The sequence below is a fragment of the Sparus aurata genome, unplaced genomic scaffold (genome assembly GCF_900880675.1).
Source record: "Sparus aurata unplaced genomic scaffold, fSpaAur1.1, whole genome shotgun sequence".
In the NCBI taxonomy this organism is placed as follows: Eukaryota; Metazoa; Chordata; class Actinopteri; order Spariformes; family Sparidae; genus Sparus; species Sparus aurata.
In genome coordinates this window covers 12,128-37,580 of record NW_022045165.1, presented here as the reverse complement: position 1 = coordinate 37,580, position 25,453 = coordinate 12,128, and the positions used below count along the sequence as shown (strand labels likewise).

General features: G+C 43.8%; 2 protein-coding genes and 1 long non-coding RNA gene across 15 annotated transcripts; all 3 read left to right on the top strand.

Annotated features, from left to right (window-relative positions):
* The first annotated feature begins 4,219 nt into the window (after nt 1-4,219).
* On the top strand, nt 4,220-8,055 carry LOC115578107 (uncharacterized). Of its 8 annotated transcripts, XM_030410942.1 has the most exons (10): nt 4,220-4,279; nt 5,069-5,105; nt 5,223-5,525; nt 5,633-5,825; nt 5,944-6,045; nt 6,194-6,285; nt 6,507-6,661; nt 6,749-6,935; nt 7,177-7,395; nt 7,501-8,055. In XM_030410942.1, coding segments are annotated over exons 2-8 (897 nt in total). In that variant the 5' UTR covers nt 4,220-4,279; nt 5,069-5,103; the 3' UTR covers nt 6,799-6,935; nt 7,177-7,395; nt 7,501-8,055. The 8 variants fall into 8 exon arrangements, with proteins under 8 accessions (XP_030266802.1, XP_030266805.1, XP_030266807.1 ...); XM_030410945.1 differs by lacking the exon at nt 5,069-5,105 and having other exon boundaries at nt 4,235-4,279; XM_030410947.1 differs by lacking the exon at nt 5,069-5,105 and having other exon boundaries at nt 4,263-4,279; nt 5,259-5,525.
* A 1,270-nt stretch (nt 8,056-9,325) lies between these two features.
* On the top strand, nt 9,326-10,256 carry LOC115578111 (uncharacterized). The gene is made up of 3 exons (XR_003983378.1): nt 9,326-9,615; nt 9,729-9,874; nt 10,087-10,256. It is a non-coding gene; the product is annotated as an uncharacterized LOC115578111 (long non-coding RNA).
* An 11,051-nt stretch (nt 10,257-21,307) lies between these two features.
* On the top strand, nt 21,308-25,140 carry LOC115578105 (uncharacterized). 6 transcript variants are annotated; one of them, XM_030410928.1, is made up of 10 exons: nt 21,308-21,367; nt 22,147-22,183; nt 22,299-22,601; nt 22,710-22,902; nt 23,021-23,122; nt 23,280-23,371; nt 23,593-23,747; nt 23,835-24,020; nt 24,262-24,480; nt 24,586-25,140. In XM_030410928.1, coding segments are annotated over exons 2-8 (897 nt in total). In that variant the 5' UTR covers nt 21,308-21,367; nt 22,147-22,181; the 3' UTR covers nt 23,885-24,020; nt 24,262-24,480; nt 24,586-25,140. The 6 variants fall into 6 exon arrangements, with proteins under 6 accessions (XP_030266788.1, XP_030266789.1, XP_030266791.1 ...); XM_030410929.1 differs by lacking the exon at nt 22,147-22,183 and having other exon boundaries at nt 21,314-21,367; XM_030410931.1 differs by lacking the exon at nt 22,147-22,183 and having other exon boundaries at nt 21,350-21,367; nt 22,335-22,601.
* Nucleotides 25,141-25,453: the final 313 nt, after the last annotated feature.

Genomic DNA, 25,453 nt, shown 5'->3' with positions numbered 1-25,453 from the left:
GGTTATTCAGGTGTCGGCAAAACTCGTCCGTCACGTTTCTTAGCAGTTCGGCCGCAAGAGGGGCATACAGACTCGGGTTTTGCAGCCTGAAGTCTGGCTCTGTGAGGCAGCTGGGGACAGCGCAAAGCGTGAGGACGTAGCCTCCCGCGACGTCCGCTATTTTGTGTCCGAGGCTGTTCTTCAGGGCCGCTATGCCTTTTGGACTACAGTTTGGCAGGTACACGTTCTTTTTCAAGTAGCTATACTGCTTTTTCGGCGTTTTGGCATTCCCCAGGGGCAGGTTCAGATAGCACACGTCCGCAAATAAATCCCTCATGTGGCGCACATGCATCACGACGCCGTCGATGTCGTACGTGTATCTGAGGCAATGGTGATTAGTGGGGCTGGTGCAGTGTATGGGGAGCCGGAAATCGGCGTGAAGGAATCCCCCAATGTCGCTGTGGTGGCCCAGCTCGGCGAGGAGACATTCGGTATTGTCTGACGCAACGCTGAGGAAGTCGGTGTCCGTGGTGTCCGGGGTCTGTTGTAGGGGAGATAATTGGGGACTCACGGGAGCCGACATCATCTCGATCTGCTGCGTTTGTAATGGAAGACAGAAAAAAGTGATGACATCATATTCTACTATGAATACGTCTAATCAAAAGATACCCAACAGCAAACAAGCTCACAAACAGTAACACCTTGCACAGCATGTAAACATGTTGGGGCCAGTTTACACGACACACACTCAATACATACACACATTGCCCATTGATAACAGCCCATGCTAGACATCGGGGCTGGCCGGTGTTACTTAATATCAATGTCACTATTGATTGCAGCTTTTACCCGCATTGTGATGAATCAACAATCATTTCACGCATTGCTTTTAGTTAAGCTTGACCATTAAAGATGAATTGAGATGGTTGGGTCGGCCTGGAGATCACTCCACGGACTAAATTTAAATAGCTCTCTCTGTGTCTCTCTGACATTTGCAACACTACACAAAAGCAAAACCCCAACTACATCAGCAAAACGATTTGACAAAACTAGGTCCAGAAAATTAAAAGATCACAATGACAATGATTTGATTATCAAGGTCAGTGTTAGCATTGGATTGAAAAGATTCTCGGGATTAGATTGGAGGCCCACATCGTGCACCCTGAGCCACGCGCTCCGGCCGGCGCACCACACCAATGCATTTATTCATCTATGGGTAAAAAAAACAACAAAAAAACCCATAAAACACGAAAAATCAATGAATGAATATGTCCTTTAAAAGTTGTAAACTACTATCTAACTCTGTCTGACTCCTCACGGACTTTGCACAAGTTGTTACATCGTAGTTACCGAGCCTGTCCCTGCAACAAAATGGCGAAACAAACGTCGCGTATGTAAAATAATTAGGCTTATGACCTTTGGGGTAATGTGCATGACTTTGTTTATTTAATAACAACAACCGAGAAGGAAAGGCCAACAACATAAACTCACCTTGCTGAGCCAACGTGAAGCGAGAATTTAAAGACTATCGGTATTAGATTCTGGGCGCATTTAGTGCGCCCTGAGTCACGCGCGGAGAGCGTGAGCCACGCGGAGCGCATGGCTCATGGCACACACGGAGCGCATGAGCAACGCGGACCTATTCATTTATTCATCTATGTGTAGAAACACCATAGACACGATACATTAATAAATGAATACATCTTTTAAAAGTAGTAAACTATTATCGCACTCTGTCTGACTCCTCGCGGATTTTGCACAAGTTATTACATTGTAGCTACCGAGGCTGTCCCTGCAACAACATGGCGAAAAAACGTCCGTATGTAGAAAAACTAAGCTTATGACCTTTGGGGTAATGTGCATGACTTTGTTGATTTAATAACAACAACCGAGAAGGAAAGCCCAACAACATAAACTCACCTTGCTGAGCCGATGTGATGCCTCGTCCTGGTAGTCCCGGTGGCCAGTGGCTGGTCAGATGACCCGTGCCTCTCGTTCGCTGTCTGTTGTGTAAGGCAAATGCAGTATGTACATAACAGTGGGCGGAGCTCGCGGTGTCAGAACCGCGTCACAGCGTAAGTGCCAATCTCAAGTCCAGTTTCAGGACCATTTGAGAACTGCGCAGAGCGAGAGGTCACAACCGCGTCTGAACAGGTAAAATGATTATCAATTATGCGAACATGTAATTTTCAGATGTAAGATATTACCTTAATTTCCATCAGCATCAGCTTATTTGCTATGGTAACTTTAGGATTTTATTGCCTTGTGACACTGCTGAGGCCGAATGTGTGCGTGTGAGCAGGTATAATACTACTACTTCTACTACTACTACTAATAATAATGATAATAATATACATTTTATTTTCAGGTGTAAAACGTTATCTTAATTCACACCAGCATCAATGTATTTGCAACTTTACAGCGATACTTTACGATTTTATTCATATTTTATGTCTTTTTTGGGAATTTAGGTAATGGGGTGTGTGTGTGTGTGGGGGGGGGAGTGTTAACTTAATTCACTCCAGCATCAATGTATTTGCTACTTTACGGCGATAGTTTATGATTTTATCCATATTTCATGTATTTTTGGGGGGGGGGGGAAGTTAGGTAATGGTGGGGGAGGTGCTGCGCAGTGCGCCCTCAGATACGTGCTGATGGGTAATAAATAAGTGCATATGAATTATAAATTTTTCCAACATTTTATTTTCAGGTGCAAAATGTTATCTTAATTCACACCAGCATCAATGTATTTGCTACTCAACCGCGATAGTTTACGATTTTATTCATATTTTATGTATTTTTTTGGCAGGGGAGTTAGGTAATGGTGGGGGAGGGGCGGCGCAGTGCGCCCTGAGACACGTGCTGATGGGGATTGAATAAGTGCGTATGGATTATACATTTTTCCTACATTTTATTTTCAGGTGTAAAACGTTATCTTTATTCACACCAGCATCAATGTATTTGCAACTTTACAGTGATACTTTACGATTGTATTTATATTTTATGTCTTTTTGGGGAATTTAGGTAATGGGGTGTGTGTGTGTGTGTGTGTGGGGGGGGAGTGTTATCTTAATTCACTCCAGCATCAATGTATTTGCTACCTTACGGTGATAGTTTACGATTTCATTAATATTTTATGTATTTCATTTGGATTTTATGTAATGGTGGGGTGAACAAGAAGTTGCCAAACATGCGGAATTTGTCAAATGTGCTACACAAAATATAGCATAAACAACATGACATGGCCACAGTTTTTGGCCTGATGTTGGTGTTGTAAACATCTCAGTTGCAAAAAATTTGAATTTACTTGGCTTTGTTGTATGTGTCAGGCTTTACATCAGAGGAGGCTCGTCCATAGAGGCAGAGGAGGTTGGTCCTCCTCTATTTTTGGGAGGCAAGAGGAAGATCCATTTTTTTTAAAGACAGAGTAACTGGTTGAAATAAATCATTACCAAATCTCAGTATCATTTATACAATATTATATATATTATATCATTAAAAAAGTTTCTTCTTTGGAAGAAAATCCACCTAAAACGGTTGAACAGTGTCAGCTGCAGACGGAGGAGACAGAGCAGTCTGTGAGAGGAGCAGGGAGCAGGAAGGTGGGGGCTAGAGGAGGACGGAGGGCTTCTGTCCTCCGTGGGAGGGATCTCCTTCCATTCACTCAATGCATTCAGGATTTTTTCATGCTGATCTATGATTGGCTAAGACACGTAAAATGACGCGCTAAGGGAGGACGTCCTCCCTTACCAATCAGCAACCAGAATACAAGATTGACAGCAGGTTGGTCCAATAACAGTTCCCAAATTTCATTCTCACATTTATACAGCCGTAAACAAAAAATACTTCTATGTACCGTATTGACCCGAATATAGTACGAGTTTGTTTTTTGTTTTTTTCGATTAAGATTATGTGAAAAAGTGGGGTCGTTTTATAATCGGGGTCTAACCGTTGACACATGCTGATAGTTGCCTGGGTCGCTACGCGACCGCAACGGCAGAGGGCGCCATCTTGTTGTAGAGACGTCACTGACACTGTGGCTGCGGTTATCTGTCAATCACAGCGGAGAAGAAGTGACAGGAGATGAAAAATGGAGAGACGTGGTGATTTTACGGAGCAAAGTGGATCAAGTGTGGCAAGTTAACAGACATCTGAGGCGGAGCTATGACGCTGATTTTAAGATAATGAGATCAATGCAGCGGAGGCGCCAAACAACTGTCAACCAGCCAAGAAATATGGAGTAACGGAGTGTAACGTCCGAAGATGGCGGGTCCAAAAAGACCGTCTGAAAACGCTAACAGTAAGAGAAAAGCTTATCGTGGTCCTCTAAGCGGCCACTTCCAAGAGATTGACAGGAAGGTGTGTGAGTTTGTTACTGAGAAACAAATTTTGGATATCAGAGTCTTTTTCTGAAGATTAGTCTTGAAAAGAGGGGTCGTCTTATTATCAGGGTCGTCCTATATTCGGGTCAATATGGTATTTTACAGTTTTCACTGCCCGCCATGCTCGGACAAGAAATATGGAGTTTTCAGCGATATCGGAATCGGTTTCAAAGGAAAAATAAGCACATTTCTGATAGAAAAAAAAACTGTTGGGAGAAATCAGAGCGAAGCAGTCAGAAAAATAATTCATAGTTTTCGTTTCGTTCGTCCTGCTGGACGTTAGCGGCACGACCGGGCGATTGTGATGAGTGATGTGTGTGATGTCCTGTGCTGTCGTGAAGTATGTACATTGATTGCTGTGGTAGCACAGTGAGTAGAGCAGGTGACTGGGGATCAAATTCCGGAAGGGGTATACAGTGTTATTTTTTTTGTCTTGTATATTAGCCATTTAATAAAATGTTTTTTAAAGAATTCTTATAAGTCATTGTTTTATTGCTTAGTTTTCATTGAATATAAGAAAGTAGGGATAAGTAGTTGACTTGTATAAAATAACATGACACCGTGGACTGGTTTTCCTCCTGTCCTCCTCAATTTTTTCAGTCACCAGCCGCCACTGCTTTACATGGTTAACTGTGTGTGTGTGTGTGTGTGTGTGTGTGTGTGTGTATGTGTGTGTGTGTGTGTGTGTCGACATTGTGTTTCCACAGATAAGGCTGGTGACACCAGGAATACATTGTGACTGATGTAAAAGTGAGACCTTATGTGCTTGTGACTGTACACTTCACCTGACTAAAATTAGGAGAAGGCAGTGCAGATGCTTACATCTGATGAATGCATTCTCTCTGTCCTCTGTTTCGGAAGGGAGGTCCCTGACAGGCGAATTGTTTATTGCTTCAGATGCAAGAAGGGTTATGATGCACTGCCCGTCCACCTCAAAAGGGTATGCATGAAAGACAACACACAAGCAGAACGGGATGAAGAGCTTAAGCAAGCCAAGCTGTCTCAGAAAGAATGGACTAAGTTTGGCAGACGCTGGGAGTACAAGGACCTGTGCTCCACAGTTCCAGACGAAGCGTCTCGCCAGTCCCTAGTTCACCTTCTCCGGAGCAAAGGCTTCTTTGTTGTCGGTGAAGGAGCGGAGGGCCCTCAGGGTGCAGAGCTGAGGTTGGTTATGCTTCTGATTGGATGAACATTTAAGGTGACTCTTTTTTTTTTTTTTTTTTTAATGTTTCAAATGTGCATCGCTTTAATGAATCTGTGACGCACGTCAGCTCTCAGGAGAAGAGGAGTTCGGAGCACCAGCGTCTGCTGGACTTGGCAGAGGATTGGATGGAGGAAGCATGCCACAGGCTCCAGACGGGGGAGCGCCTATCGCATCATCATATTACGATGTACCGCTATTTCTGCATGGCCACCCTGTTGAAGAGACACGGCATAGCCGAAAAGATGGTGGCGGACTTCAAAGTAAGCATGCGCTTATTCCAAAGTTCCCTCGACACTGTTTCTGTTTCCTTGCAACTTTGACTGTCGTACACTTCAAGTTGTTTGTATCCTTACCTGCAAAAACAATCCCCCATCACAGCTGACGGAGTGGTACGACAGGCAGCTGACCCCCGGTATCGGAGCAACTATCAGATTCAAAGATGGCACGCAGAGAGCTGTTATCAGCGTAGATGAAGATAGAGTGAGTTGAGGGTTTCCTTGGGGTGTTTTGGTTGTGTTTTTGTTGTTGTTGTTATTGTTGTTGTTTTTGTTTTTTTTTACATTCAAGTAAGGAAACCATTTCCACAGACTTGAAAAAAACATCTTGACATTTCATCTCCCACCTACAGTGGTTCAGTGCCTACTTCACCTGTTTCTTCCTGGGGAGCACAGGCCTTCCGGTGGCCAATCCAAGGACCGATTTGCACCGTCTGTGGAAGCAGTGAGTGTGCTTTTCTTTTCTTAAACAGGGGTGAGGCCATTTCACTCATTAAGCTTCCAGAACTAGCAGGCCGCTTTTGTAACTTTTAACTGGTAATTATTAGTGCTAGTATTGTTAGATGGCTTGTTCTTGACTTCAGACAGGGCATATTGCAACCACTGAACGTAAGCTGTGACTTGAAAATTTATTCTTCTCTGTCTCTGTTTTTTGTTTTTGTTTTGGTCTCTGTCTGTTCCCCCTCTCCTCCACAACACAGCTGTCAAAACATTGCCGGGGGACAGGTCCCGAGCCGTCCGTCCGTCACGTCCGAGGCGGCTGAGAGTTCCGAGGCCGCGGGGACGTCCGAGGCCGCGGGGACAGCTGACCAGGACAAAAGGTAAACACTGTCTGTTTCGGTGCCGACGGCAACGCGTCCGAAAGTCACAACTGCCCGATTGTGATGGGTGCTTTTCTCTTCCTGCAGTTCGGCGTCAACGAAAGGCTCATTTGATGACGGACAGGAGGCTTTCGTGAAATAATTCCCCGTGACGATCCGTTCACCCCCCCCCCGTCCAAAGACGACATCACCGACGCCGGATTTGGAGGTGAACGGACCCATTACTTCAAGTGGAGACGCATGCAGTACGAGAAGCGTGTGCTACATGTCGCTGGTAGGCATCAGCTTTGTCTTTGTCCAAAACATATTGTATGCTGTCTGTGGAAAACTTTCTTACTGTCTCAATATGACTGCATCTTCTTTCGTCATCGCCTGTGTGACTGACACACACACTGACTGCCTGACTGACAGTGACCTTACTCACTCACTTACTCACAGACCTTACTCACTGCCTCACTCACTTGTTCACTCACTCACTCACTGCCTCACTCACTCACTCACTCTTTTCCTCCCAGCTTCCTGTGGCAGGCAGTGTCCGAAAGAGGAAAAAGTGAAAGCCATCGCCACGAAGGAGGGGTGGCTGACAAATGTCCCCTCTTTCACTGATGTGCTTCAAGCGTGGGTGTCCCCTTTAAAGACCGCCATTGAGGAAAATGAAGATATCATGAAGTCAGTGGTGGAGCAAAAGTGGAGGGGGATTGCCTTAAAAGATTTTGGAGAACCAAAGGGTAAAGGTGAGGAGAGACAGAAAAGCACAACTTTCCTGTAAGGACTTTGCAATGGCCGCTAAACAACAGCTGTTTATGTGTTGGTTTTTTTCCTGTGCTCTTTCTGTGCAGGTGTCATTGCCACCATGCCCTTCTCCAAAGGGGATGTGATATGCGACTATCATGGAAAGCTCCTATCAGAACCTGGGTGGAAGAAGAGGATAGAAGACCTGGAGGAGGGAGCGATGTGCTACCTGTTCTTTTTTAAGGGCAGGTTCGGCACGAAGTTGTGCCTGGATGCGCAGACCTTCCCCTGCGAGTGTCACCCTGCCAAGGACACTTTCGGCAGAAGGATGAACCACTCGTGCAAGGCTTTTAATGTTAAGCCCGTGGTCTTCCGACTTAACTTGCCAGACGGAGCCAAAGACTCTGTCCTCTTCTTGGCCACCAGAGACATAGCTGTTAACGACGAACTGTGTTGGGACTACGGAGTAAGGCGGGCGTCCTTCAAAGGGGAGGGCATGGACCTGGATTGGCTGGACGATTAAAAAACATGTGTGCTGTGTGTGATGTTTGGGAAGTTGTGGGGACTGTTCTAGTCAAGTTCATGTTATTTTTTGTTTGTTTGTTGTGGTTTGTTGTTATGATGACCATGTTTTAAATAAATGTTTTTGCTTAGAAGGAAAATGCCTTGAAGTCTTGTTAACATTAGATTGACAAAGAAAGGGTGACAGAAAAAAGTGAAAAACACAAAGGCACTGTCTTTTCTTTAACTAATTTATTTGAGAAACAAAGGGTTCAGACAAACATTGCAGGTGACACGGAGTGCATTTCATTCTACCAGAGACACTGAGCTGATGAAATGAGTCAAATATGGCATAGTTTGGACATGATTATACAAGGAAAAACAAAGGCGATGTCCAAGATGAAACACTAAAACACTTCACTTCTGCTAACAATAGTCTTTGTGTTCCATCGATTGCATTTCCACTTGATTTCAGGTGAAAAACCGCTGCTTTTTCATGGTTTGTAAGTGGTGTGCTTTTAAAATCTACAATTTCATGATGTGGATTCAATTGCTTGTTTTGTCCACTAGATGGAGACAGGTGACCACATATGAAAACAGTTTAGATTTGTGAAAGTCAGTCTCATCCACACCTTCTAAACAAAGAGACACATATATCTATCTATCTATCTATCTATCTATATATATATATATATATATATATATATATATATATATATATATATATATATATATATATATGTATATATATATATATGCAGGTGTGTGCGTGTGTGTGTAAAAGCATCATGCAGGAAGTCATCAAGATGATCACAAAAAAGGTACGGGTGCAAACTTGCTTAAATGTCCTATCCTTCCTTTTTGCGTACTTTGCTTTGTATCTACAATCACCCAAGTTGTGAGCAAGAAGTTGCTGTGGCAAGAGTTTTAGAACTGATTTAGTTGTGTTTTGTAAACACCTCAGTTCTGAAAAAGTTAGAATTTCTGGATGTGTCAAGCTTTATAATTATATAATATATATATATATATATATATATATATATATATATATATATATACATAATTATAAGTACCTTGGTGTTACCATCAACCATAGACTGGACTGGAGATCTAACACTGAAGCTGTTTACAAGAAGGGGATGAGCAGACTTTACTTCCTGAGGAAGCTGAGATCCTTCAACGTGTGCAGCAAGATGTTGGAGATCTTTTATCAGTCTGTGGTGGCCAGTGTACTTTTCTTTGCTGTGGTTTGTTGGGGAAGCAGCATTGGAGCCAGTGTAAACAGGACACTCTGGAGGCTGTGGTGGAGAGGAGGACACTGAAAAAACTGTTATCCATCATGGATAATCCTCTCCACCCTCTCCAACTCACACTGGTCAGACAGCAGAGCCCTTTCTCCGGAAGGCTGCTTACGCTGCTTACGAAGGCAGATGTCTGCTGACTCCAAAATGTATTACCAATATGTGCTGATGGACACAAGAGGTCGGTGCAGGAATTTAAAGTAAGCGTGCATTGATTCCAATTTTCCATCCAAAGGGTTTCTGTTTCCCTGAAACTTTGAGTGTCTTGCACTTGAAGTTCTTTGTATCCTTACCTTCAAAAGTAATCCCCCATCACAGCTGACTGACTGGATTGACAAGGAGGTGACCGCTGGTGTTGGCACAACCATCAGCTTCTTGGATGGCTCACAGAAAGCTGTCATCGGCTTGGATTTGGATAGGGTGAGTTGAGTGTTTTTTGTTTGTTTGTGTTTTTTTTTACATTCGAGTGAACAAACCATTTCCACCAACAACTGACTTGAAAAACATCTTGACATTTTGTTTCTCACCCACAGTAGTTGTCTGCCTACCACAACGCCATCAGACGCACACTACTCAGGAGGCTGGGGAGAGCTGCAACTGGCAAGGACCATTTTTTCCTCAACACGAGAGGCAATTCCTTGGCCGATCCCTGGGCCGATGTGGAACGTCTCTGGGTGCAGTGAGTGTACTTCTCATTTCTTTAACAGGGCTAAGGCAATATCACTCAAAGTTAAATGGTAATTATTAGTGTTAGTATTAGTTAGATAGTTGTTGGTTGGACTGTTCTTTAGTCTGACGAGGCATATTGCAACCACTGAATATAAGCTGGGAGATAACAATAAATTTTTCTCTGTTTTTGTTTTTCTTCTCCCCCTCTCCTCCACAACACAGTTACCAGAAGAGACGAAAGCGCGGCCTAATGCGCCGACCAGTATGGCCGACACTTTTCCAGTTGGCAATGTGGTTGTGGTTCATATTGTTCATATATGTTGCTGCTTTTTATTATTAACACGTGTTGTTGTTTTTGTTGTTCTTGTTCTTTACAATCATGTTTTAAATAAATGTTCTTGCTGAGAAGGAAAATGCCTTGAAGTCTTTTAACATTAGATGGACACATAAAGGGTGACAAAAACAGTGAAAAACACAAAGACACTGTCTTTTCTTAAACTCATTTATTGGAGAGAGAAAAGGGTTTAGACAAACATTGCTACTCCAGGAGAAGGGATTGCATAAAAAATGTTCACTGCATGTGAAACATGCCATAATGACATGTGGCATAATTGTAATTACCAGATGTGAGGATGAAAAAATATGTTGCCATACAAGCAGTGAGGACAATAAAGTAAAAAAACAAACACATCAACAATGAAGGAGTGAATGAATATACAAGTACATGCTTAAGACAGAGAGCAGGTGACACAAATGGCCGTGTGGGCTGCAGGTCGCTCCTCCAACCCAGCCAGACCAGGCAGGCGGACCAACCAGCTGTCTGAAGACTGAGATGAGCTGATGAAATTAGTCAAGTATGGCATAGTTTGGACAAGATTATAGAAGGGAAAACAAAGGTAATGTCCAAGATTAAATACTAAAACACTTCACTTCTGCTAACTATAGTCTTTGGGTTCCATTGATTGCATTTCCATTTGATTTCAGGTGGACAACCACTGCTTTTTCATGGTTTGTAAGTGGTGTGCTTCTAAAATCTACAATTTCATGATTCAATTCCTCCTTTTGTCCACTAGGTGGAGACAGGTGACCACATACATATATATATATATACATATATATATATATATATATACATATATATACATATAGCTATATAGCTGTCTTTTGTGTGCTTCAAGTCATCAGGTGCTGCCTGTTGCGCTTGATTGTGCATTTACTACAAAAAAATTAGTCCCAGAAATTCAAGGTTCACCTCTAAATAATAAGGTGTCCCTGGTTTTTCACTGACCTTCTTCTCTCTCAGCACTGACGCACCTGTCTCGGAGAAACCGCGGCGGAATACTGGAACATCGCTGCGTCTCAGCTCTTCCCTCTCAGCTGCTGTGGCAGAGTGTCGGTGCCTCCCTCCATGTCCACCTTTGAAAATGACAATGTGAATCGTGCCAACTGCATAGAAGCATGAAACCTTGAATGTGTTGTTGGAACAAAGGGAGGCATTGCTATTTCAAGTTCAGCTGTATGGTGCGGACTCTTTGGTTTAGCTTTAGTGATTCTGGAGATTCTTCAAGACACCAGAGGATCACAGAAGCTTTAAGCCTCCACGCCTCGTCAAGGCAGAGCCCATGTGGAGGTTACTCACTGTAACTACATATACATATATATATATATATGTATATAGTAAAACTATGTATTGTAAAACTTAGTGTATGTATATATATATATATATATATATATATATATATATATATATATATATACATATATATATACATACACTAAGTTTTACAATAAATTGCATGTGATACCATGGAAGCAGTTACCTGTTTTACTTACCTGTTGCAATTCAGCAGTAAGTATAACTGTTCATGGGTGGCGCTGCCCGGATACAGTAGTTTGATTCCATGTTCGTGTTTGTCTCTGACCTGCTTCTGTCCGTGAAGAGGTAATCCAGCACCATAAGGAGGCTTTTGAGAAAAGTGGAAGTAGTTGAGCTGATGCTGGAGACTGCCACCATTTCCTCTCGTCCATTAACCACACCAACACGTTCATCTTTCTCCAATACTCCTGCCAGGTTTTGCTGTCGGCAAATAAGAGGAGACAAAGAATACACAGCAAATGTTTGAATGCATTAAATATGCATACCATACATGCTTTACAAGCCACACATTCTGGTACTTGTAGAATGCACAAATGAGAACATATTAGAGCTGATTTCACACCAGTAGACCTGTTTTCTTATTGTTTTTTTCCCCCACACGCGTAATTTTCGGTTCGGGCCACTCTGAAAAGTCGTAATTCACCAGAGAAACTGCTAAATTCACAGTGTTCAGGTAAATAATACAAGAGACACAGCAAATAAGTCTGCACTTGCCAAGATACAATATCTCATATTTACATATGTCAGATGGATGTTCTTGTGTTCAAAGTTATTCGCTTGTTTTTGATGTGTGCATAAATGGGATGATCTTAAATTGATCATTTACATGTCATTTTGGTCCTAAAATTGAGTTAACAAATGTTAAACTAAGAATCGCTGCAAAATAAAACAGCTGGAGCCGTTGACTGCATCCAGAAAGGCTGAAAACAACACATCTCATACTGTATTAGAAACCAGAAATGAGCTGCATTGTTCTCTACAATTCTGGACTACCTCTGTCCAGCAGGCACCTCTCACAATTACCTATATTCAGATGAACCTGGCAAAAAACATCATCCAACTTGAGTTTCTTTAATCTTGGTCGTTTTTCTCCTCCGCCATACTAACCCTAACAATAAATCGCATCTGCATACTGTGATACCATCGAAGCAGTTCTCTGTTTCACTTACCTGTTGAAATCTGGATGTGTTTACTGTGCATCCAGAATGGCTGTGTGTGTCACAGCTGACCTCTATGTTAGAAATAAGAAGTCGTCTGTGCGCACCAAGCCATTCAGGAGCATCACCGTCGAGAATGTGCCAGACAAACTGCTAAATTCGTGAACTGTGTTCAGGTAAATAATACAAGAGACACAGCAAATAAGTCTGCACTTGCCAAGATACAATATCTCATGTTGACATATGTCAGATGGATGAGAGTTATTCGCTTGTTTTTGATGTGTGCATAAATGGTATGATCTTAAATTGATCATTTACATGTCTTTTTTGTCTCCACTTGTCCTGGAATCTTAAAATTGACTTAAATGTTAAATGTTAAACTAAGTTATTTTAGTTCTAGCTCTAGCTGTCTCCAAAAATCTCTGCAAAATAAAACAGCTGGAGCTGTGGACTTGAGTTCATGGTGGTCGTGGTGTGTGTGTGTTTTTGTATATTTACTTCTTATTGTTATTATTTTCCCTTAAAAGACAGGTATTAAATTGGGTTTTGAGTTAAAATCAAAATACTAAGGTATCCCTGGTTTTCACACTGACCTCCTTGTCTCTCAGCACTGGTGCACCTGTCTCGGAGAAGCCGCGGTGGAATACAGGAACACTGCTGCGTCTCAGCTCTTCCCTCTCAGCTGCTGTGGCAGTGTCAGTACTTCTCTCCATGTCCACCTTTAAAAATGACAATGTGAATCGTGCGCCTGACAGCCGAACAGAAGCATGAAACTGCGAAGCATTGTTGCAAAACAGGGAGGCAATTTCAGTTTAATTTTAGCTGTATGTTGTGGACTCTTTGGTTTGGCCTCTGTGATTCTGGAGATTCTGAAACACACCAGAGGATCACAGAGGCTTTAAGCCCTCACGCCTCGTCAAGGCAGAGTCCATGTGAGGGTTTTTTTTTTTTATTTTTCCTCATTTTCAATATACACGATCACATACATATATTAATATATATTATATATATGCATATATATATATATATAAACTTATTTTTGGTATATATTAGTTACAGTACAGTATATATGTATGTGTGTGTGATTTGCTGTTGCAATCGTTGACTTATTTATTGTATGAGTTCAAAGTAGTATTCAATTATCTCCACTGATGCCACGGTTAGCCACAGAGGCTACAATATGTCACAATAAGAAGAAGAAGGAGGAGCTGGGTAGCAAGAAGCTTTCCTGCATTCATGAGGAAGCGACAGCGGATGATGCATGTGCAATAGACGAAATGAAAAAAAGGAAGGAAAATGTTTTGCCGTTGCATTGTGTGACATCAACCGTGGCATCAGTGGAGATAATTGAATACTACTTTGAACTCATACAATAAATAAGTCAACGATTGCAACAGCAAATCACACACATACATATATACATATGTATATATATACATATATATATATATATATATATATATATATATATATATATACATATATATATATGAACATATATACATATACATATATATATATAAACATATACATATATATATATATATATATATATATATATATATATGTATAGCTATATAGCTATCTTTTGTGTGCTTCAAGTCATCAGGTGCTGCCTGTTGCGCTTGAAGACATCAACTACTTTGAACTTATACAATAAATAAGGCAACGATTGCAACAGCAAATCACACAAACATATATACATACCAAAAAAAATACAAATACAAAATTCAAACATTGCAACAGCACATTCTTTTCTTAGCTATCTTTTGTGTGCTTCAAGTCATCAGGCGCTGCCCCTTGCGCTTGAAGACATCAACTACTTTGAACTTATACAATAAATAAGGCAACGATTGCAACAGCAAATCACACAAACATATATACATACCAAAAAAAATACAAATACAAAATTCAAACATTGCAACAGCACATTCTTTTCTTAGCTATCTTTTGTGTGCTTCAAGTCATCAGGCGCTGCCCCTTGCGCTTGAAGGCATCAAATGTTCTTACTGGCAACTTTCTCTTCCTGCATGTTTGGATGTATTCCTGGTATGCAACTTTGTGGGTGACCTGGGACTCTTTGGGAACGAGCGATTCCTCATCTGCGGTCCACTCCTGCCGAAAGTTGGCCGGCAAGCACGTGGCAGCCGGCACCGCTGCGGGCCTTATCTCATCCTGGTCATCGACCGCTTGGACATCTTCCAGGGGCTGGACACACTTAGTCGCCTCACTGGGAGGTGCTCGGAGGGATGGCAAAGGGGTCACACGTTTCTCCAACTGTTAAGAATATATGAACGACAATAGCTGTGACGACAACAAGCATTGTTATAATGACAATAGAAATAACAACACCTTCGTTTACACAGCAGCTTAAAAAAGACAAAGTCACAGGATGCTTTAGATAAAAAGAGCAGCTACTACTACTACAAAGAAATAAAGATGTAAATAGATAAAAAAGACAAATAGCATATCAAAAACAAGTGCTGTGGAATGACACGGACAGGCCAGCTAATGCATACCTTATACGGGACAGACGGATGCAGTCTCCAGATCCTGACATTTCTCACTTTTTCCAGGTTGAATTTCCCCAGGATGAGTAGCTGCTGAAGTCGGGCCTGTGACACACCTCCCAGGCTCATCTGCAGGAGAAGCTCTTTCAAGTGTACAAAGTCAATGTAAGCTCCATTCTGTATCAAAGCAACGCAGGAGATGAAGGTGAGTGTGTTGAGGAGCAAACCTCCCTTCATCTCCTTCGGGAGCCTCTGTAACACTGTTGCCATCCAAGGCATGCCATGGTCTCGGTACACCTCCAGGTGTTTTGAAAAGCAGAGGGAGCGCCGCTCAATCTCTGAGAGAATTTGAAGTGTGTTGGAGGCGACGTGAGACATTTGTAGGATGGACTGATCTCCGTGGCTGACCTGAATCCAGTCCCTGTAGTTCCACTAGATCCTTTTGGTGCTGCGAAGGTCTGTGAATTTGAATCCTGGGAAGAAGATGATGGCCTCAGCGGTGAAGCCTTGGACCAGGCACTCCACCACATCCTGCCCTGCCTCACTCACCAGGGTGCGCGCCCTGCTGAATGTGTGTGGGACTGGGAAGCTGTCTTTGTTGGCGAGGTCCTCGGCCAGTTTCTTGACATCGGTCGCACCAATCAGCCTGCCAGGGGGAGTGTCTGCCTTAAGGGAGGTCCAGGGAAGCTGATCGTCGTAAAGATCCCCCAGCAGGACCCTTATAAGGGCTGCCCCAAGCACGGCCGGTCCAGCTTCCAAACACTGACACAGTGCCCAGATCCTCTGGATGCGTGTTTTTTGTAGCTCGTCCCTGGTCCAGTGATGGAGGGGAGGCGGGGACTCTTCCAGACTGGCGCTGTTGTGGGGTGCCAGCCCGATGAAACCCCTCTCGTGGCTCACGCTACGTTCATTGACTGTGCTGGTTCCCAGGCTGGCACTGAGGGTGTTGTCAAGGACTGACAAGGGATGGCCGAAGAAGAGATCCTCCAGGGCCAGCTCCGCCTGAAATGCTTTCCAAGAAGCGTGGTACCTGCCAACGCCCTCGCTGTCTCGCAAGGACTGTCCCAGGACGCCGGCCAGGTGGTTGACAACATTCCTCAATGTGGATAGGAGACCCTGGCCTTCCTCTCTGTCCTGGAAGGGCACCAGCAGCGCATGGTCAAGGAAAAGCTTCTGCAGAGCGGAATGATCGAAATAGTCCCGCGGGTTAATGTCAAAGGGAACATCTTTGCCATTAAAACGCACCACCTGCTCGATGCGGCATCCCACTTGACACGCCAGGCGGCGGCTCAGGTCCCGGACGTACCTGAGGTACGTGTGTGCCCTGCTGGTGAGGGTGGTTATGAAATTTGGGTGGGACAAGCCACAAGTTACCAGAACCCCACTCACGGGGTGTTTGAATGGCTGGCTGTAGTGAATGTGCGGAGCGTCGGCGTAGAGCTGGAGGAAAGTTACTTTGCCGGTTTTTGACAGCACGCTCATTAAGTCCTGGCCTATGTCCATACCTAGATTGTTCAAGTTTGACTGGAAATTGCACGTTTCGTGCATTCCCAGTGTCGTAAAGAGTGACCCCCTCATGCCAATCAGGCCAAGCAGACCATAACGAGAGAGGAGGAGATGCGTGTCCTCCTCTCTCCAGCCAGCACCTTTATGGCAAGGTGGACTGATAAGGACACCACTGAATCCTGGGACACCAAGTCGCTGATTTGCAGGATGTCAGTGTCCCGCTGGCCAAACTGCCCAAGGGTGGCGATGACGGTCAAGAAGTAGCAGCTGTTGGCCTTCTCCACTGCCTTGTCCAGGAGGCTAAGAATGAAGGGTTGATCCACCCTGAGGACTCGGAAATAGGCCAGGTTGGTAGTGCCCTGCTTCTGTACCGTGGGGCGCGACATGTCCATCGGTGTCAGGTTATTCAGGTGTCGGCAAAACTCGTCCGTCACGTTTCTTAGCAGTTCGGCCGCAAGAGGGGCATACAGACTCGGGTTTTGCAGCCTGAAGTCTGGCTCTGTGAGGCAGCTGGGGACAGCGCAAAGCGTGAGGACGTAGCCTCCCGCGACGTCCGCTATTTTGTGTCCGAGGCTGTTCTTCAGGGCCGCTATGCCTTTTGGACTACAGTTTGGCAGGTACACGTTCTTTTTCAAGTAGCTATACTGCTTTTTCGGCGTTTTGGCATTCCCCAGGGGCAGGTTCAGATAGCACACGTCCGCAAATAAATCCCTCATGTGGCGCACATGCATCACGACGCCGTCGATGTCGTACGTGTATCTGAGGCAATGGTGATTAGTGGGGCTGGTGCAGTGTATGGGGAGCCGGAAATCGGCGTGAAGGAATCCCCAATGTCGCTGTGGTGGCCCAGCTCGGCGAGGAGACATTCGGTATTGTCTGACGCAACGCTGAGGAAGTCGGTGTCCGTGGTGTCCGGGGTCTGTTGTAGGGGAGATAATTGGGGACTCACGGGAGCCGACATCATCTCGATCTGCTGCGTTTGTAATGGAAGACAGAAAAAAGTGATGACATCATATTCTACTATGAATACGTCTAATCAAAAGATACCCAACAGCAAACAAGCTCACAAACAGTAACACCTTGCACAGCATGTAAACATGTTGGGGCCAGTTTACACGACACACACTCAATACATACACACATTGCCCATTGATAACAGCCCATGCTAGACATCGGGGCTGGCCGGTGTTACTTAATATCAATGTCACTATTGATTGCAGCTTTTACCCGCATTGTGATGAATCAACAATCATTTCACGCATTGCTTTTAGTTAAGCTTGACCATTAAAGATGAATTGAGATGGTTGGGTCGGCCTGGAGATCACTCCACGGACTAAATTTAAATAGCTCTCTCTGTGTCTCTCTGACATTTGCAACACTACACAAAAGCAAAACCCCAACTACATCAGCAAAACGATTTGACAAAACTAGGTCCAGAAAATTAAAAGATCACAATGACAATGATTTGATTATCAAGGTCAGTGTTAGCATTGGATTGAAAAGATTCTCGGGATTAGATTGGAGGCCCACATCGTGCACCCTGAGCCACGCGCTCCGGCCGGCGCACCACACCAATGCATTTATTCATCTATGGGTAAAAAAAACAACAAAAAAACCCATAAAACACGAAAAATCAATGAATGAATATGTCCTTTAAAAGTTGTAAACTACTATCTAACTCTGTCTGACTCCTCACGGACTTTGCACAAGTTGTTACATCGTAGTTACCGAGCCTGTCCCTGCAACAAAATGGCGAAACAAACGTCGCGTATGTAAAATAATTAGGCTTATGACCTTTGGGGTAATGTGCATGACTTTGTTTATTTAATAACAACAACCGAGAAGGAAAGGCCAACAACATAAACTCACCTTGCTGAGCCAACGTGAAGCGAGAATTTAAAGACTATCGGTATTAGATTCTGGGCGCATTTAGTGCGCCCTGAGTCACGCGCGGAGAGCGTGAGCCACGCGGAGCGCATGGCTCATGGCACACACGGAGCGCATGAGCAACGCGGACCTATTCATTTATTCATCTATGTGTAGAAACACCATAGACACGATACATTAATAAATGAATACGTCTTTTAAAAGTAGTAAACTATTATCGCACTCTGTCTGACTCCTCGCGGATTTTGCACAAGTTATTACATTGTAGCTACCGAGGCTGTCCCTGCAACAACATGGCGAAAAAACGTCCGTATGTAGAAAAACTAAGCTTATGACCTTTGGGGTAATGTGCATGACTTTGTTGATTTAATAACAACAACCGAGAAGGAAAGCCCAACAACATAAACTCACCTTGCTGAGCCGATGTGATGCCTCGTCCTGGTAGTCCCGGTGGCCAGTGGCTGGTCAGATGACCCGTGCCTCTCGTTCGCTGTCTGTTGTGTAAGGCAAATGCAGTATGTACATAACAGTGGGCGGAGCTCGCGGTGTCAGAACCGCGTCACAGCGTAAGTGCCAATCTCAAGTCCAGTTTCAGGACCATTTGAGAACTGCGCAGAGCGAGAGGTCACAACCGCGTCTGAACAGGTAAAATGATTATCAATTATGCGAACATGTAATTTTCAGATGTAAGATATTACCTTAATTTCCATCAGCATCAGCTTATTTGCTATGGTAACTTTAGGATTTATTGCCTGTGACACTGCTGAGGCCGAATGTGTGCGTGTGAGCAGGTATAATACTACTACTTCTACTACTACTACTAATAATAATGATAATAATATACATTTTATTTTCAGGTGTAAAACGTTATCTTAATTCACACCAGCATCAATGTATTTGCAACTTTACAGCGATACTTTACGATTTTATTCATATTTTATGTCTTTTTTGGGAATTTAGGTAATGGGGTGTGTGTGTGTGGGGGGGGGAGTGTTAACTTAATTCACTCCAGCATCAATGTATTTGCTACTTTACGGCGATAGTTTATGATTTTATCCATATTTCATGTATTTTTGGGGGGGGGGGGAAGTTAGGTAATGGTGGGGGAGGTGCTGCGCAGTGCGCCCTCAGATACGTGCTGATGGGTAATAAATAAGTGCATATGAATTATAAATTTTTCCAACATTTTATTTTCAGGTGCAAAATGTTATCTTAATTCACACCAGCATCAATGTATTTGCTACTCAACCGCGATAGTTTACGATTTTATTCATATTTTATGTATTTTTTTGGCAGGGGAGTTAGGTAATGGTGGGGGAGGGGCGGCGCAGTGCGCCCTGAGACACGTGCTGATGGGGATTGAATAAGTGCGTATGGATTATACATTTTTCCTACATTTTATTTTCAGGTGTAAAACGTTATCTTTATTCACACCAGCATCAATGTATTTGCAACTTTACAGTGATACTTTACGATTGTATTTATATTTTATGTCTTTTTGGGGAATTTAGGTAATGGGGTGTGTGTGTGTGTGTGTGGGGGGGGGAGTGTTATCTTAATTCACTCCAGCATCAATGTATTTGCTACCTTACGGTGATAGTTTACGATTTCATTAATATTTTATGTATTTCATTTGGATTTTATGTAATGGTGGGGTGAACAAGAAGTTGCCAAACATGCGGAATTTGTCAAATGTGCTACACAAAATATAGCATAAACAACATGACATGGCCACAGTTTTTGGCCTGATGTTGGTGTTGTAAACATCTCAGTTGCAAAAAATTTGAATTTACTTGGCTTTGTTGTATGTGTCAGGCTTTACATCAGAGGAGGCTCGTCCATAGAGGCAGAGGAGGTTGGTCCTCCTCTATTTTTGGGAGGCAAGAGGAAGATCCATTTTTTTTAAAGACAGAGTAACTGGTTGAAATAAATCATTACCAAATCTCAGTATCATTTATACAATATTATATATATTATATCATTAAAAAAGTTTCTTCTTTGGAAGAAAATCCACCTAAAACGGTTGAACAGTGTCAGCTGCAGACGGAGGAGACAGAGCAGTCTGTGAGAGGAGCAGGGAGCAGGAAGGTGGGGGCTAGAGGAGGACGGAGGGCTTCTGTCCTCCGTGGGAGGGATCTCCTTCCATTCACTCAATGCATTCAGGATTTTTTCATGCTGATCTATGATTGGCTAAGACACGTAAAATGACGCGCTAAGGGAGGACGTCCTCCCTTACCAATCAGCAACCAGAATACAAGATTGACAGCAGGTTGGTCCAATAACAGTTCCCAAATTTCATTCTCACATTTATACAGCCGTAAACAAAAAATACTTCTATGTACCGTATTGACCCGAATATAGTACGAGTTTGTTTTTTGTTTTTTTCGATTAAGATTATGTGAAAAAGTGGGGTCGTTTTATAATCGGGGTCTAACCGTTGACACATGCTGATAGTTGCCTGGGTCGCTACGCGACCGCAACGGCAGAGGGCGCCATCTTGTTGTAGAGACGTCACTGACACTGTGGCTGCGGTTATCTGTCAATCACAGCGGAGAAGAAGTGACAGGAGATGAAAAATGGAGAGACGTGGTGATTTTACGGAGCAAAGTGGATCAAGTGTGGCAAGTTAACAGACATCTGAGGCGGAGCTATGACGCTGATTTTAAGATAATGAGATCAATGCAGCGGAGGCGCCAAACAACTGTCAACCAGCCAAGAAATATGGAGTAACGGAGTGTAACGTCCGAAGATGGCGGGTCCAAAAAGACCGTCTGAAAACGCTAACAGTAAGAGAAAAGCTTATCGTGGTCCTCTAAGCGGCCACTTCCAAGAGATTGACAGGAAGGTGTGTGAGTTTGTTACTGAGAAACAAATTTTGGATATCAGAGTCTTTTTCTGAAGATTAGTCTTGAAAAGAGGGGTCGTCTTATTATCAGGGTCGTCCTATATTCGGGTCAATATGGTATTTTACAGTTTTCACTGCCCGCCATGCTCGGACAAGAAATATGGAGTTTTCAGCGATATCGGAATCGGTTTCAAAGGAAAAATAAGCACATTTCTGATAGAAAAAAAAACTGTTGGGAGAAATCAGAGCGAAGCAGTCAGAAAAATAATTCATAGTTTTCGTTTCGTTCGTCCTGCTGGACGTTAGCGGCACGACCGGGCGATTGTGATGAGTGATGTGTGTGATGTCCTGTGCTGTCGTGAAGTATGTACATTGATTGCTGTGGTAGCACAGTGAGTAGAGCAGGTGACTGGGGATCAAATTCCGGAAGGGGTATACAGTGTTATTTTTTTTGTCTTGTATATTAGCCATTTAATAAAATGTTTTTTAAAGAATTCTTATAAGTCATTGTTTTATTGCTTAGTTTTCATTGAATATAAGAAAGTAGGGATAAGTAGTTGACTTGTATAAAATAACATGACACCGTGGACTGGTTTTCCTCCTGTCCTCCTCAATTTTTTCAGTCACCAGCCGCCACTGCTTTACATGGTTAACTGTGTGTGTGTGTGTGTGTGTGTGTGTGTGTGTGTGTGTGTGTGTGTCGACATTGTGTTTCCACAGATAAGGCTGGTGACACCAGGAATACATTGTGACTGATGTAAGTGAGACCTTATGTGCTTGTGACTGTACACTTCACCTGACTAAAATTAGGAGAAGGCAGTGCAGATGCTTACATCTGATGAATGCATTCTCTCTGTCCTCTGTTTCGGAAGGGAGGTCCCTGACAGGCGAATTGTTTATTGCTTCAGATGCAAGAAGGGTTATGATGCACTGCCCGTCCACCTCAAAAGGGTATGCATGAAAGACAACACACAAGCAGAACGGGATGAAGAGCTTAAGCAAGCCAAGCTGTCTCAGAAAGAATGGACTAAGTTTGGCAGACGCTGGGAGTACAAGGACCTGTGCTCCACAGTTCCAGACGAAGCGTCTCGCCAGTCCCTAGTTCACCTTCTCCGGAGCAAAGGCTTCTTTGTTGTCGGTGAAGGAGCGGAGGGCCCTCAGGGTGCAGAGCTGAGGTTGGTTATGCTTCTGATTGGATGAACATTTAAGGTGACTCTTTTTTTTTTTTTTTTTTTTAATGTTTCAAATGTGCATCGCTTTAATGAATCTGTGACGCACGTCAGCTCTCAGGAGAAGAGGAGTTCGGAGCACCAGCGTCTGCTGGACTTGGCAGAGGATTGGATGGAGGAAGCATGCCACAGGCTCCAGACGGGGGAGCGCCTATCGCATCATCATATTACGATGTACCGCTATTTCTGCATGGCCACCCTGTTGAAGAGACACGGCATAGCTGAAAAGATGGTGGCGGACTTCAAAGTAAGCATGCGCTTATTCCAAAGTTCCCTCGACACTGTTTCTGTTTCCTTGCAACTTTGACTGTCGTACACTTCAAGTTGTTTGTATCCTTACCTGCAAAAACAATCCCCCATCACAGCTGACGGAGTGGTACGACAGGCAGCTGACCCCCGGTATCGGAGCAACTATCAGATTCAAAGATGGCACGCAGAGAGCTGTTATCAGCGTAGATGAAGATAGAGTGAGTTGAGGGTTTCCTTGGGGTGTTTTGGTTGTGTTTTTTGTTTTTTTGTTGTTGTTGTTATTGTTGTTGTTTTTGTTTTTTTTTACATTCAAGTAAGGAAACCATTTCCACAGACTTGAAAAAAACATCTTGACATTTCATCTCCCACCTACAGTGGTTCAGTGCCTACTTCACCTGTTTCTTCCTGGGGAGCACAGGCCTTCCGGTGGCCAATCCAAGGACCGATTTGCACCGTCTGTGGAAGCAGTGAGTGTGCTTTTCTTTTCTTAAACAGGGGTGAGGCCATTTCACTCATTAAGCTTCCAGAACTAGCAGGCCGCTTTTGTAACTTTTAACTGGTAATTATTAGTGCTAGTATTGTTAGATGGCTTGTTCTTGACTTCAGACAGGGCATATTGCAACCACTGAACGTAAGCTGTGACTTGAAAATTTATTCTTCTCTGTCTCTGTTTTTTGTTTTTGTTTTGGTCTCTGTCTGTTCCCCCTCTCCTCCACAACACAGCTGTCAAAACATTGCCGGGGGACAGGTCCCGAGCCGTCCGTCCGTCACGTCCGAGGCGGCTGAGAGTTCCGAGGCCGCGGGGACGTCCGAGGCCGCGGGGACAGCTGACCAGGACAAAAGGTAAACACTGTCTGTTTCGGTGCCGACGGCAACGCGTCCGAAAGTCACAACTGCCCGATTGTGATGGGTGCTTTTCTCTTCCTGCAGTTCGGCGTCAACGAAAGGCTCATTTGATGACGGACAGGAGGCTTTCGTGAAATAATTCCCCGTGACGATCCGTTCACCCCCCCCCGTCCAAAGACGACATCACCGACGCCGGATTTGGAGGTGAACGGACCCATTACTTCAAGTGGAGACGCATGCAGTACGAGAAGCGTGTGCTACATGTCGCTGGTAGGCATCAGCTTTGTCTTTGTCCAAAACATATTGTATGCTGTCTGTGGAAAACTTTCTTACTGTCTCAATATGACTGCATCTTCTTTCGTCATCGCCTGTGTGACTGACACACACACTGACTGCCTGACTGACAGTGACCTTACTCACTCACTTACTCACAGACCTTACTCACTGCCTCACTCACTTGTTCACTCACTCACTCACTGCCTCACTCACTCACTCACTCTTTTCCTCCCAGCTTCCTGTGGCAGGCAGTGTCCGAAAGAGGAAAAAGTGAAAGCCATCGCCACGAAGGAGGGGTGGCTGACAAATGTCCCCTCTTTCACTGATGTGCTTCAAGCGTGGGTGTCCCCTTTAAAGACCGCCATTGAGGAAAATGAAGATATCATGAAGTCAGTGGTGGAGCAAAAGTGGAGGGGGATTGCCTTAAAAGATTTTGGAGAACCAAAGGGTAAAGGTGAGGAGAGACAGAAAAGCACAACTTTCCTGTAAGGACTTTGCAATGGCCGCTAAACAACAGCTGTTTATGTGTTGGTTTTTTTCCTGTGCTCTTTCTGTGCAGGTGTCATTGCCACCATGCCCTTCTCCAAAGGGGATGTGATATGCGACTATCATGGAAAGCTCCTATCAGAACCTGGGTGGAAGAAGAGGATAGAAGACCTGGAGGAGGGAGCGATGTGCTACCTGTTCTTTTTTAAGGGCAGGTTCGGCACGAAGTTGTGCCTGGATGCGCAGACCTTCCCCTGCGAGTGTCACCCTGCCAAGGACACTTTCGGCAGAAGGATGAACCACTCGTGCAAGGCTTTTAATGTTAAGCCCGTGGTCTTCCGACTTAACTTGCCAGACGGAGCCAAAGACTCTGTCCTCTTCTTGGCCACCAGAGACATAGCTGTTAACGACGAACTGTGTTGGGACTACGGAGTAAGGCGGGCGTCCTTCAAAGGGGAGGGCATGGACCTGGATTGGCTGGACGATTAAAAAACATGTGTGCTGTGTGTGATGTTTGGGAAGTTGTGGGGACTGTTCTAGTCAAGTTCATGTTATTTTTTGTTTGTTTGTTGTGGTTTGTTGTTATGATGACCATGTTTTAAATAAATGTTTTTGCTTAGAAGGAAAATGCCTTGAAGTCTTGTTAACATTAGATTGACAAAGAAAGGGTGACAGAAAAAAGTGAAAAACACAAAGGCACTGTCTTTTCTTTAACTAATTTATTTGAGAAACAAAGGGTTCAGACAAACATTGCAGGTGACACGGAGTGCATTTCATTCTACCAGAGACACTGAGCTGATGAAATGAGTCAAATATGGCATAGTTTGGACATGATTATACAAGGAAAAACAAAGGCGATGTCCAAGATGAAACACTAAAACACTTCACTTCTGCTAACAATAGTCTTTGTGTTCCATCGATTGCATTTCCACTTGATTTCA

Excerpts from the sequence above, each read along its gene's own strand:
- LOC115578105 (XM_030410925.1), top strand. The coding sequence starts at position 22,252 with ATGCTTACATCTGATGAATGCATTCTCTCTGTCCTCTGTTTCGGAAGG. Across the intron at positions 22,602-22,709 it reads CCTCAGGGTGCAGAGCTGAG|CTCTCAGGAGAAGAGGAGTT; the intron begins GTTGGTTATGCT and ends GACGCACGTCAG. Across the intron at positions 23,748-23,834 it reads ACAGCTGACCAGGACAAAAG|TTCGGCGTCAACGAAAGGCT; the intron begins GTAAACACTGTC and ends CTCTTCCTGCAG.
- LOC115578107 (XM_030410940.1), top strand. The coding sequence starts at position 5,176 with ATGCTTACATCTGATGAATGCATTCTCTCTGTCCTCTGTTTCGGAAGG. Across the intron at positions 5,826-5,943 it reads AGATGGTGGCGGACTTCAAA|CTGACGGAGTGGTACGACAG; the intron begins GTAAGCATGCGC and ends CCCCCATCACAG. Across the intron at positions 6,662-6,748 it reads ACAGCTGACCAGGACAAAAG|TTCGGCGTCAACGAAAGGCT; the intron begins GTAAACACTGTC and ends CTCTTCCTGCAG.